Below are 14199 nucleotides of genomic sequence, written 5' to 3'. Positions count from 1 at the left end.
GGGTCATTGCTCAATCATGTCCTAAGTCAAGATGGGTTAAATAATGGTTTGTAGATTACAACTAATACATAGCAATGAAAAGCAAGCACGCATACAGTATCTCATCCGTTATAATAAAGAACACAAGTGCTGATAGCTAGCACTGTTTATACTTGATAAACAGTTATTAATGTTGGAAGAAGGCATACATGTCTTGAGAATTTGTATGCGCTAGCTCGATCTGATCTGATCTGTAAAGAACATATATTGTATAAGTTAAAAGTAATAAGTTAATCTGTTAATGAAGCATACCTCAATCACACAAGTCTACCTCAAGCTTGTCTTCTCCAGTCATTTCTTCAACATATTCCTTAATATTGATAGTCGACTCTTTAAGCTGACGGCTGCACCATACATCGATACGCTTTAATGAAGCAATATCTCCAAAACTGTCTGGGATGTCCATAAGCTTATCACATCCACATATACGTAGTTTCTCGAGCACGGGAAATGATTTCTCTGCATCAACCTGCCATTCAGAAAATTTCACCCTAAACAATTTTAGAGATTTGAGATTCTTGAAGGTGACATCTTCCATGTTCCATTCTTTCCCCTCCTCGATGATTGTGTCTTCTAGAATTAGTTCTTCAAGGTTGGGTAGTCTACCAATTCTTGAAAGTGTATCGGATGTCAGAGAGAGCCATTCCAACCTCATTTTCTTCAAGCTCAAAGGGAAGCCATGTGTATATTCACTGAATGAACAACTAGAACCAGATAATTGGAGTTTTTCAAGTTCGTTAAGGGCATCCAATCTTGGAAAACAAATCTTCTCTGCTGAACAATCTTCGATACAGACGTTAAGGGTTTGAAGCTTAGGAAACCTTTTGAAAAAATACTCCGTGTCTTCTGAACTGGGAAGGTAGAGGTACCATAAAGATCCCAAATTTTCTAACCTTAAATCCTCATCTAACACAGTGATGTCCGGATCAAAGATAGCACCGTCATACATCCGTACATCTCGTAGCTTTGCAAAACTCCAAAAACAAGGCGATAGTAACATGTGTGATCCCTCCGAGTGATCCACCATCAGAGTTTCTAGATTGCAGAGGTTTGAAAATGACGGAGGGAGAGCTTTAGCCTTCGTCTGAATGCTTAAGTACTTCAAATGAACGAGCATACCGATTTCATTCAGCAAAGAATCTGTCAATGTTACGCCGTTCAAATCCAAACTTTAAAGAAGCCTCAAGTGTTTTAGGTGACTGTTGTGGGGAAGACAATCACTAATCTCATAATACACCGTCAGAGTGAGGAGGTGTTTAACATAAGGATTCTTCTTTTCTCGATTAAATAGCACGAAATTTTCACCCAAATCAAAGAGACGTTGATCATAATGAATGATAATTCCTTGTGCCATCATACCAGAAGAAGACGGAGCGTTTGAACCTCCTATGAAGTCAAACACCTTTTCCTTTCTAGATTTTATATAACAAAAGTCATGCACAAGATCATGAATTTTGCAAATAGAATCATCGAAAGGTATTACCAAGCTACTGGAAATTAACTCATTCACTACTTCTTCTGCACTTACCAACAAATCTTTCAACCCAGAGATCCATATATCTGCGTCCTTTGGATAACTTGCAAGGCAAACCAAACACAGCTTTCCTTGATCTGACAAATGGTCATAACTTAATTGGATAACCTTCACAACTTCCTCTTCATCCTTAAAAATAAAGGAACTCAAATTATTGAGAACTTCAAGCCACATAGCCTCTTTCTTTTCCTTCCTTGAAATGACTCCACCGATTAGATCAAGTACTAAAGGAAGCCCATCACACTTTCGAGCTATCTTTTCTCCAACATCCTTTAGTTCATCAGGCTAACGTTCTTCTCCGAATACCCTCTTCTCTAATAACTCCCAACTTTCTTCTGATCTTAGCAATCGAAGATAAAGAGGATCACTGTGGCATTTTCCATGCAAAGCAACTTCCTTTTTTCGACTTGTTAAAATCACTCTGCTTCCTTTCCGTAATTCAGGAAAAGGTCTTGTTAGCTCATCCAATGTTGCAGTATCCCACATGTCATCCAAGACAATAAGGTACCGTTTTCCAAATAGTTGTTTCCGCAGCTTATCAGCAACGTCATCATCTATGTCATGATCCTCATTGAATCGTTCTTTCAAACCACTAACTTGATTGAAAATTTTCTGCAACAACTTTTTCTCATTACGTTCCTGGTCGACTGTGCACCAAGCACAAACATCGAAATGATCAACAATGGACTTATCATTATACACTCTGTAAGCCAAAGTAGTTTTTCCAATCCCTGGCATGCCGACTATGGAAATGACATCTATCTCAGCTGGTCCGCTGGTGAGCTTCCTAATTATCCACTCTGTCTCCTCCTCAAAACCTATGATTATTTTACCAACTTTACTCGATGAGTTTCTTTCAACCGGCTTGTTGGGAGCGTTTGCAACAATAATACCGCTGCTCTTGGGGATCTTCTCTTGTACCTCTTTTTTGACAAGCTTGATCTTTTCTACGGTATCAGGAAGTATGAAGATAAGCTGTAATAGACCATGATCCCGGGCAAGAATTGAGTTAATGGCATGTTCCGCCTCATATGCCAAATCTAGAACACGAGTCCAAAGATCTCTATGCAACTCTTGCTCAGCATACCCGAAGAACGATCTTATGATTTCCAGGTCTTCTTTCACCTGCTTAATTTCTTCTTTTATCAAAGCAACTGAAGAAGCATTGGAATCGACCAAGTCTTTCAAGTTTGTGAGCAGAAGAGTCATGAAGAGTGGTCCATCACTCATGGGGAAGCAGAGCCGAGATGAGTCTGCACGGGCTTTCAAGAAAACATTCTCGAGATCCACCTTCAGGAGTTCAATATTTTCCAGCAAGTTTAGATTTGCACCACTTGCTTCATTCATATTCTTTTCTAAGTTACGAAAAAGAACGAATACCTCCTTGGTAAGTGCTCCAACACGTGCCAAGAGAATAAATAATTTGTCATGATGAATACTGTCTTTGGGCACATCATACAGAATAATCAATAGGAACTCTATCATGACATGAATGTTTCGAGCTGAGGTTCTAGGAGTAGTAGCATTAATCACATGCTCTTGTAGATGAATCAGATATTCTATAAGAATGTCTGGAGAGGCTTCTAGGAGTTGCTTAATGAAACGTCCAACTTCTTCCGACTTTGAAGCTTTCAAATTTGTACAACATATGTGCATAACCTCCAGTGAAACCGGAATTATCTTCAAAAGTAGATGGACTAGCACGGAATTGACTTGAGAGACTTAAAGTTCATTGTCATCATTTTCATCTGTTTTATCAAGTTGATAAGACAAAAGGACAAAACAGAAGTGTCCTACTCTCTCCGCCATAAGTTGAAACTGCGGTAAGACATATTCGATTGTCTCATACTCAACACAACCATTTACTTTCAACCAATGGAAATCTCTTAAATTGCCAAATACATTCTGAAGAAGCTCACATTGAGTCATTGACAGGGAAATCAACTCAGCACGAACCTTATGTAGATAATGGAGATTCATGAGGAGCATGTCCAAAAGTTCAACCAACTGATCCTCAGTCATGGCGGCAGAATGATGATGATCTGCGATTTTAGAACTTGTGATATTTTCAAAAAGGTGAGGAATGACATGATCCGTTAATTTAACCATCATGTCATCTCCACTACTCTGATGAAAAAGTGACTGAACTAGATCATGAACCTCATATGATATGCAAGACATTTCAGCATCCGACATGTAATAACATAGCTGTAAACATGCCAACAAAAATGTGAGTTTTTCAGTTTGATCAACAATTTGATCTTGTTCATTCTTTAACCTCTCTATGAAATCCTGAAGATCGACAATGTCCTCGCGAAGTAGAGCAGATGATACCTGCTAAAAGACCAAATGTGTATCAAAACCAAATTTACTCAAATGTAGCCTACTGCATAAGCTAAATGTGTCTTCTTATAGTTTATATAAAAAATTATTCAAAAAAGTCAACTTTCTTTATTTTGTAACAGAAAAATCACTCTACTTTTGTCATTTCACCTCTACACATTCAAAAACAAGAGAGTTAGGTGATGAAGTTAATTCAGCCTTAGCATGTTCTTTAAATTGCTTAAACTAATGAATCAAATACCTTTACAGGAGAGTTTTTGGATGTCTTAACTTATTCCAAGAACGGTGGTATTGATCTATCTGGATATATGTGATGATCTATTTACTCGGCAATTCTTATCTTACCTTTTCAACAACAACAACAAAAAGTCTACAATGTCCTAGGCTATTCATCAACACACAAATTTCATACTCATCCACAACAGATCTATGAGAACTCAGAGAGCACTTCTTTAATAAAATATCATGTAATCAAACAAGGGTGGAAATAAAAATAACGATAGCAGAATAGCAAGATAAACAACACAAATAATCATCCAAGTCAATACCCAGTGTAGTGGGATCTGAGGTTAGAGCGTACGCAAACGTTACTACTATCTCAAAGGTTGTTTCCAATAAATCCTCGCTCAAGAAAAAAATCCAAAAAAAATAAAAAATAACGGAAATACAAGAAACAAGAAACAATAACAGATGGTAACATAACAAAATAATATATTAATCGAGGTACAAGAAACAGCATACCAATGAGTTGCTTGCTAATTTCTCTGTTTCTCCTACATTTTCTTTTCCTATTTCCATGTATGCAATTCTCAAAATAGATCTGAACAATTACTCTACTAATTAGCACCACAAATGTCTAGCAAATTATAATTTGTAAAGAAGAAACCATTAAAACCGAAATATTCATACCTTCAAGTTGAGAAAATGGTCTAGCGATTAATTAAAGACCACCTACTAGAAAGAAGATTTAAAAATTACTCTAATAATTCATTGATTTCTCCTTTTTCATATTCCCTTATATATTAGGTATTTTTAAACATGATATTTGATTTTTTTTTATTTAAAAGTTACGTAAACATTACTATAAGTAACAATTATTAATATTTTAAAATATATTAAAATTTTCATATATTTTTATTTAACTCTCGAAATCCAGGCAGTAGTACACATTATATCATCTTAATAATCAATTGTGAAAGTCATATACACGTCTCTGGCCTTATAATATTCATTATATACTCCACCTGTATTGAGATTCGTTTGATCCATTCTGAAAATTAATTGTCAATTTAAAGTTCAATTGTGAAAAATATAATATTTTATACTACAGTTGTTTTTAGATCTGGTCTAATATTATTTTTTTGTTGCTATTAGTAATATTTATACTCCACTTGTTTTGAGACTTTCATAATTGTCTGATTCCAATTGGATGCTCCGGTATGATGTGAAAATATTTTCTAATAAAATAGGTGGGTTTTTACTAAATTATTTTTAATGTTCGTTAAGTAATTAAAAAAAAACTAGGTAATTTATCCGCGCTTCGCGCGGGCATAAATAATATTTCTAAGCTTTTGAATAGCCTTTTCAATAATCGACTGTTATAAGAAAAAAAAAAGTAATTTTTAGTAAGTTTTAAGAACATTTTAACAGAAATTAAATGATTTGAAAATTATCAGATATCTCAAGAATTTTAAATATAATGAATGATGAAATATATCTTGATATCTAATCACTTTTGTCTTTTACATAATTTATTATAATATATGTTTGATGATATAATTGTCTTGTTAAAACTGAGTGATGTTTTTATGTAGCGATTAAACATAGTTTTTTCTAATTTTTTGTACATGAAAAATGTAGAACTGATAATTTTATCGTTAGAATAACACCTTGTTAAAAAAAATTATATAAATTTTTTCTATAATCAATATTAGTTATAAATAAGTTAAGACCGTTAAAAATGTACACCACAACAATATAAATATTTTTTTTAGAGACAATCTACTTGTTTGAGGTCAAACGTTCACCACATTTCGTTATTGTTACTTTGTTACTCTAACAAAATTTATAGAAGAGAAAAAATAAATTGGAAACAATAGCAAAATAGCATTGTTGACCCTTTTAGAAATTCATGCTTCATTAAACTGCTGCTCTGAAGGTCCTTCTAGATGCTTCATCAATGCAAGTTTAAGACTTTTTCATAAATATGTATGTATACTTGTTGCATTATGAAAGTACAGGTAGATCAAAATGTTGGATTCTAGACTCGTGTTAAAGAAATATTCTCGAACATTAAAAATGAAAAATGAGTCTAACCTAGATAACTCAAATGTTTAGCAATGACTTGGGACATAAATGACAACAAATCTATGTTAATAGACATATCTTTTGTAGCTTAAGCTATTTCTTTTATTTAGAGCAGGTTTTATTTCATATTCTTCAAATTAAGCTTGCTGAAAATAGTCATAACTCACCAAAAAAATTTAGTAGAGATGAATGAGAAGGAAAAAAAAGAAGAAAAACATTAAAAGGACGAAAGCTTTGTCCAAGTGAGATCATAGACATACCAAACAAAAAATAATCAATGCAATTTTAAGGAGACAACAAAGCACCGAGAAAAAACATACATTAAAGGGAGTAAACTATGAGATATCCAGTGATGATAAAAAATCATTCTAACCAGAAAAGTTCTCATGTTTTAAAATAACATACCTCAGAAAATTGACTAACACTTCAATCAACTTTTAATCCTTAAAGTACTCATAATATCTAGTGATAAAATTTCGTAAAATTAGATAACTACAACATAAAGCAAAAAAAGAATGCAAAGTTATTAACTCTCAGAGGATTTTCTGAAGAACACAAAATATCATCCTTGTATGTGAAGAGATGACGTTGTTGATGAACAAATTAGAGATTTGTAAGGGTTTTTTTTATTGTACCTTCAAGATCAATTCCAGTCGAGAAAACTTGCTTGAATACTCAATTAACGTTTGTTATTTAATATGTACTAACAAATACTTATAACAATAATAGTGCAGAAACATAAACAACAAAACTTAGAGCATGTACTCAAAAATAACAATTAATAATATAAACATAAATTAATGATTGTAAAAACATACCAAGATCTATAACAATAGAATGAAATAGAATGGAAAAAATCGAGCCCACTGAATGCACAGTGTCCCCTTAAGGAAATTACTCCCCCCCTAGTACCCGAGATTTAAAGGAATAGATCCTCTCAGAAAAGAATGATTCTATTCACCAATGTATTGATACAAAAAAATGGTGTCAATGAGTCATTCAACAGGAGCAAAGTACACAATTATTTAATTGTCCAAAAGAAGAAGAATAAGTTCAAAATTTTCGTTGTTTTAAAATGAGAGGAAATTCCTCTAATTATAGACAACAAAAGGTAGTGGGAACAAATGCTTATTGTGTCTTATCGGAAAGGTCACAACCTTTAATAAAAGTCATAACTTTTCATAAAAGTCGCAATTTTTCATAAAAAGTGACAACTCTTCATAAAAGTCGCAACTTTTCATGAAAGGGGAAGGCTAGTTTTGGAAATAGAATAAATTAAAAGAGAATCCTAGTTTGTGGTGGCGCCACGTAGGAGGGTCTAGGGTTCTCTTATATATATATATATATATTGATATATGATCATTCTAAATATATTTGAATATATATAATCAAGATAAATACTATTGACAACAATGTCACGCCCTGAGCCTACACCCTGGGCGGGACCGGCACCCGGAGACCATTGCTGGCCTCAAGCGAACCCTTGGCCTGGCTTTTTTAACTCAGCGGAAACCTAACTCAACAGAATAACTCCATGCAAAGCAAGGAGATATAACAACTTAACTGATAACATCTGGCCAAAAAGGCAACTCGAGTCCCAAAATAAAATATTTACATATATACATAGATGAGAGACTCAATATTAACTGACTGACTGTCTATGAAGCCTCTAAAATACTGAGATGGATGTTGGTACAGGCCCCGCAACATCCTAAACAAACAAAACTAAGAACACAAAATAACAGAGTCCTCCGGAAAACAAGGAGGCTCACCACTGACTCTGGAGTGCTCAGCTGGATCAACGGCGTGCTGGATGCTGATCCTGGGTACCTGCGTCTGCATCGTCATAAGATGCAGGCCAACTGGCATTAGTACATTGAATGTACGAGTATGCGAGCTGGAAAGCTAAACAACAACTTAAGCTTGAAAATAGTGCAAGAGAACACTTACCTTGGCTCTGATCTACTCATGAATAACTGAACTCAATATATAAAGCAATAAGACACATACAATATAAAGCTTGAAAAATAGTGTAAACAACTTAGCTCGTTAATGATAAAACAATAACAAACTCAACTTTACTTATATAAAAGTAATATAACTTTAGTGGGAGATTCTTTAACCGACAACCACCACTATGAGCCCTAGTGGTGATACAACGTTTTACCTCACGTTGCCCAAGGACCATCCTATACCTTGCCGTGATATAGGACCTTACTTTAACTTAGTGGATCCACTAGCTTAATCTTACGTGATCATCTAAAAAGAATGATCCGTCAAGTCCCATGTTGGCTCATGGTTCTTATGGAGAGTTGAGTTAATATGAACTTGTGTCCCCAACTCGGTGCTCAATAATACTCCCAAAAATACTTTGGCTCATAAGTGTCTTTAAACACATCTTTCTTTAGTTGAGGTAATTACTCAAAACTTAGCCCAAAGGCTCTTTTGGAAAACATCTTTCCCCTCTTACTCAAATGTAAAAACATTTATAAACTTTTTTTGGAATACTTAGTTCCCTAATAGCTTTTGAGAAATGAACTCAACTTTAAACTATCGACTTAACTTAAAACTCGATACTTTTTACTTGACTTGAAACTTGAGACTCTTTACTTAGCTTGAAACTCTATACTCTTTGCTTGACTTGAAATTTGAACCTTAAAACAAGGTTAAAACGTTCAATAAAGACTCTTGAACAACTTTGAAAACTTACTTTGACTTACTTCTTAACTTCTAGACTTGACTTCTAACTTCACTTGACTTTGATCTATGTGTATATATATAAATATTCTATTTTGAGACATGAGTTGCCTTTTTGGCCAGTTTTAATCAGTTAGGTTGTTTTATGACCTTTCATTGCATTGAGTTATTCTGTTGAGTTAAGTTTCCGCTGAGTTAAGAAAGCCAGGCCAAGGGTTCGCTTGGGGGCCAACAATGGTCTTCGAGTGCCGGCCACGTCCAGGGTGTAGGCTTGGGGCGTGACACATACCTCAAGCTTGTCTTCTCTGGTCATTTCTTCAACATATTCCTTAAAATTGAAGATCGACACTTTAAGCTGAGGGCTGAACCATACTATGATAAGCTCTAATGATGCAATATCTCCAAAACTGTCTGGGATATCCATAAGCTCATCACATGCATGTATATCTAACATCTCGAGCACTGGAAATGATTTATCTGCATCAACCTGCCATTCAGAAAATCTCACACCATGTGTAACATCCGACAATTTGAAATAGCTATGAAGAGGCTTAGAATTGGAAATAGTCGTTTTTGGAAGGAATTCAAAATCTGGAAAATTTGGCTAAGTATGGAAAAATAATGAAGTTTTGGCCAACTTTGAACAGTCATAACTCCTAGCTCAGGAGGATTTAGGAGTAGTTCCACTTATGTTTGCGAATCTCGTGGAACGATCATTCCAACGCCACTGAGTTTGCTCAATTGCGAGTTCGTATGAGTGAGTTATGCCCTTTGGAAGTTGGCAGGGAAATCCGTCCGAAAATTTTAAGGGCATTTTGGTCTTTTCCCTAACCAATTATTTTGGTTATATTGTTGTGTTAGACTGATTTTAGATCAGTTTTGTCTCATTTTAAAAGAGTAAGAGTGAGAGTGAGGGTTTTGAGTGAAGAGGAGAAGAAGAGAAGAAAGAGGAGATCAAGCAACTTTCCGTCAAAGATCGTCGTGGATATCGTCGGGGGTGATCCCTACTAGGTATGTGAGTTCATAGTGTTGGTTGGTTCTTTCCCCCACACGCCAACTCATTTTTATTATTGAGAAAAGATTGGTTGTATTGTTGAAGTTGTTGGTTGTTGTTGATGTTGTTAATTGTGTTGTTGAAGTTCTTGTTGATTTGGGACATGTTTCCGGTTGTGTTTATGAGTTGAAATCTATTGTATGTTGAGGGGTTTATGATTCTAAGTGTTTGGGGCTGGATCCACTGAAGTTAAGGACGTTTAGAGTTGGAAAAATGAAGGAGAAGAGTTGGATTTTTGGGGGAAAAGGCTGGGGCGTCGCGCCAGCCAGCGCGCCTCAGCAGGGGTTTTGAGGTTTTACCCTTGGCGTGGCACGTCTCTCAGAGCGCCAGCAGGCCCCTTCTGAGCTTCAAGGGCTAGCGCTCCGCGCCTTGCAGAGCGCCAAGGACGCCAAGTTTCCCCATTCATTTCACCCTTTCTCATGCATGTTCCTTGGTATTGTACCTAGGTTTCATAGTTGTTTCCGACACTCCAAAGTACGTCTAAACATCAAGAATCCCTCCATAACATCTGATCAAACACCTTGAATTCAAGAATCCAATTCAAGGAGAGTTAGTTTCTAAGTCAAGTGAAGTTAAGAGTTAAGCGTAGGAGTTAAGTAAGTCAAAGCAAGTTTTCAAAGTTGTTCAAGAGCCTTTATCGAACGTTTTCACTTCGTTTTTAAGGTTCAAGTCTCAAGTCGAGTAAAGAGTATAAAGTTCCAAGCCAAGTGAAGAGTCTCGAGTTCCAAGTTAAGTCAAGAGTATCAAGTTGAGTTCATTTCTCAAAAGTTATTACGGAACTAAGTATTCCAAAGAAGTTTTAGAGAAATGTTTTTTACATTTAAATAAGATTGGAAACTGAGATTTCCAAAGGGCCTTCGGGCTAGTTTTCCAGAAAAGAGTTATCGCTTTCTAAATGAAGCAAGAGAGGAAACTGAGATTTCCAAGATAGTCTTTGAGCTATGTTTTTGAGTAATTATCTCAAATCAGCAGAAAAACATATGTTTTAAAAACATAAGAGCCAGTACATTTTTGGGAGTAGTATCGAGCACCGAATTGGGGGAGCGTTCAAAGAACCCATAGCCCCCATAGAACCATGTTAACCACCATGGGTAGAAAAGGATCATACTTTTTAGATGAATCCTTTTCCAGATAGACTAGTGGATCCATTAGGCAGTTCAAGTCTTATAACTTTGGCCGGGTATAGGATGCTCTGGCAGCGTGAGGTCGATCGTTGTATCATCACTAGAGCTCTTATGTGATGGTTGTCGGTTAGAGAAACTCCCACATCAGTTATTGTATTTTCATACACAGAAAGTATTGTATTTTATATACATTAGTTCATTTGTATTTCTACATACATCTTAGGCTTATTGTATCTTTGCATACACACAGAGTTTATAGCAGGTTTAAACAGTCTTTCTTTATATCGCATTTGTTTTAAATTGCCTTATATTGAAAGAAGTCAGTCAGGTTGAGTAGAGTTGAGCCAGGTAAGCTATTCAGTTTCTTTCAGATTTCCTTCTAGCCTATGTTGCTTAGTTTTCCAGCTCGCATACTCGTACATTTCATGTATTGATGCCAGTTGGCCTACATCTTATTATGATGCAGACACAGGTACCCAGGATCAGCATCCAGCACGCCGTTGATCCAACTGAGCACTCCAGAGTCAGTGGTGAGCCTTCTTGCATTCCGGAGGACTTAATTATTTGTGTTCACAGTTTTGTTTTACTAGGGTGTTGCGGGGTCTGTCCCAACATCCATCTCAGTATTTTAGAGGCTTCATAGACAATTAGTCAGTCAGCTTTGAGTCTCTCATCTATGTATATATGTAAACATTCTATTTTGAGATTCGAGTTGCCTTTGTGGCCAGATTTTATAAGTTAAGTTGTTTTGTAACATTGCATTGCATTGCATTGAGTTATTCTGTTGAGTTAGGTTTCTGCTGAGTTAAGAAAGTCAGGCCAAGGGTTCGCTTGGGGCCAGCAATGGTCTCCGAGTGCCGGCCACGTCTCGGGTGTAGGCTCGGGGCGTGACACCATGAAATTTTAGAGATTTGAGATTCTGGAAGGTGACATCTTCAATGTTCCATTCTTTCCCCTCCTCGATGATTGTGTCTTCTAGAATTAGTTCTTCAAGGTTGGGTAGTCTACCAATTCTTGAAAGTGTATCGGATGTCAGAGAGAGCCATTGTGTATATTCACTGAATGAACCCCAAGAAGCAGATAAATGGAGTTTTTCAAGTTCGTTAAGGACATCCAATCTTGGAAAACAAATCTTCTCTGCTGAACAATATGGTAGTTGTCCGATATAGACTTCAAGTTTTTGAAGATTAGGAAACCTTTTGAAAATAATATCCTCCGTGTCTTCTATCAAATGGGATTCGTTTATTCGGCTGAATTGCAACTGCGAATTTCTAATACTAAAAGTACTTCTTTTGAAATACTGTAGAATTATTCTCAGTTAGTCGTAGATGCCTGCCTCTCTGATTTCTCAAAAGTTTCTCATTGATGGGGAAAATATTGTTGTGATGTATGTTTTCCATGGTTGAGTTCTTCTTGGTTAATGATTTAGTTTAAAATTAAACTATGAATTCCATCTTTTGGTGTCTTTATGAAATACATCATGACATCTTGAGGCATTGGCATGGATAAAGTATTACTTGTGCACATGAAATTGGACACCTGATAGTTAAAAAAAATGCGAGATTATTATAAAGCTGATTTATTTAAATGCTTCAAAAAAATGATGCGATAAATAGAACTTACTATTCAGGATTCATTGCGATCGACGGGCGATGAAATTCGCCGGTGACGGACGGATTTACCGGCGAGAAATGACCGGAATCTGAATCTTCGTGGGAGAATTAAAGAGACTTCAAGAAAGCGTTGAAATTTGAGAATGAAGAGAAATTGCTTTTCCTTTGGTTGTTTTAATATCTTTTCATTTATTTCACTTAATTTATTCTTAAATATATATACTCATTTTTTTCCTTTAATTTTTTTTTTTTTACTTCTCCTTGTTAAAATAAGTGTTATAATTAATATTCAATTAACATTAAATTAAAGAGTTATTTGGCTAATTTATCTCCTCAAATTATTAAGTATTAAGCAAAATATGTCATTTCACCTACCTTAAATATATGTGCTACACCAAATATATTTTAGTAAAGCTAGTTTTTTTTATTGAATGCAAAAAAAAAACTTATTTTCAGAATTTAAATCAAACCCAAATATTAATTAAATAAATGACAAAGAACAAGACGCAACTTAAATATGTGTGTTTTTTAAATTAGTTTATTATAATGAATGTAAAGTTTTTTTTTTTAAAAAAAGAAAAATTAAAACCATGTCCAAATATTCATCAAATGAGATGAGAGTGAGGTGGGGATCGATTTTTATCTCTTCAAGAAGCTTTTGACCTAATAAATTTTATATTACTCGATATGTTCAATTAAGACTTTGTATATGTGTAATAAAAAGGCATGCAAGATTTACAGTATAATTAATTCTAGAAAATTGAGATATCAATATACGAACATTCGAAATCACTTTCAACATTAAAATATATTCATACAAACAATAATGTACCTATGGTCTATGGATTATAATTAATCAAAGGAAATGATTACAAAGAATGCCTAATTTCATCCTAATTGAGAGGAAGATAAAAGGTAATATACTCGTGTAAAGTACGTACTCTAAACTAGTTATTCAAAACGTAATTAAAGAGGTTTAATTTTAGCCTAATGTTAAATTTCATCTAAGTTAAAAATAGTGATTAGTGATCGTTAATCGTACACGTATCCCAATGGAGTAGTAAATAAATACTCAAATAAAATTTTCAAAGCAAAGGAGATAACAAATGGAATTAGTGTATCTTCTCTTCTCTATACTCTCCACTTCCTTCACTTCCTTCTTCCTGTCTCTTCTCCTCCTTTTTCGCCTTCTGCTCCGCCGATTAGGTTTCCGATTTGACGCCGCCGGAGCTGTAGCCGGAGAAGGAGAAGACACTGTTTCTCTTTATGAAGGAACTGTATGGCACGAACGACGTCGTCCGGTTCACCATTCATTTCGATATCCGGTTCGTTACGCACTTATTGACCTTGATCGTTCGTCTAATCCGCCATCTGATCACTTCTCAGCTCATGAAGCTCGTCGCATTTCTGGCACTACTGGTCCAGTGTAAGTGTTGATCATCTAATTACCTTTTGGTAGATTGATAGAAAGAAATAATTCACATATGT

General features: G+C 35.2%; 2 protein-coding genes and 1 pseudogene across 4 annotated transcripts in view; 1 reads left to right on the top strand and 2 right to left on the bottom strand.

The window, feature by feature from the left end:
- LOC125868388 (ras-related protein RABD2a-like) overlaps positions 1 to 12892 on the bottom strand; it is a 33841-nt gene extending 20949 nt beyond the window's left edge. Inside the window, exon 1 of the mRNA XM_049549052.1 lies at positions 12722 to 12892. Within this exon, the coding sequence (XP_049405009.1) occupies positions 12722 to 12735 (14 nt within the window). The 5' untranslated portion in view covers positions 12736 to 12892. The remainder of the gene's footprint in view (positions 1 to 12721) is intronic.
- LOC125868387 (uncharacterized) overlaps positions 1 to 14199 on the top strand; it is a 93735-nt gene that overhangs the window by 15182 nt on the left and 64354 nt on the right. The gene's annotated exons all lie outside the window — the stretch shown is intronic.
- On the bottom strand, positions 19 to 4726 carry LOC125868381 (putative late blight resistance protein homolog R1A-3; annotated as a pseudogene).

The sequence above is a fragment of the Solanum stenotomum genome, chromosome 6 (genome assembly GCF_019186545.1).
Source record: "Solanum stenotomum isolate F172 chromosome 6, ASM1918654v1, whole genome shotgun sequence".
In the NCBI taxonomy this organism is placed as follows: Eukaryota; Viridiplantae; Streptophyta; class Magnoliopsida; order Solanales; family Solanaceae; genus Solanum; species Solanum stenotomum.
The sequence above is the reverse complement of the archived record's forward strand: the minus strand, read 5'-3'. Positions and strand labels throughout refer to the sequence as shown.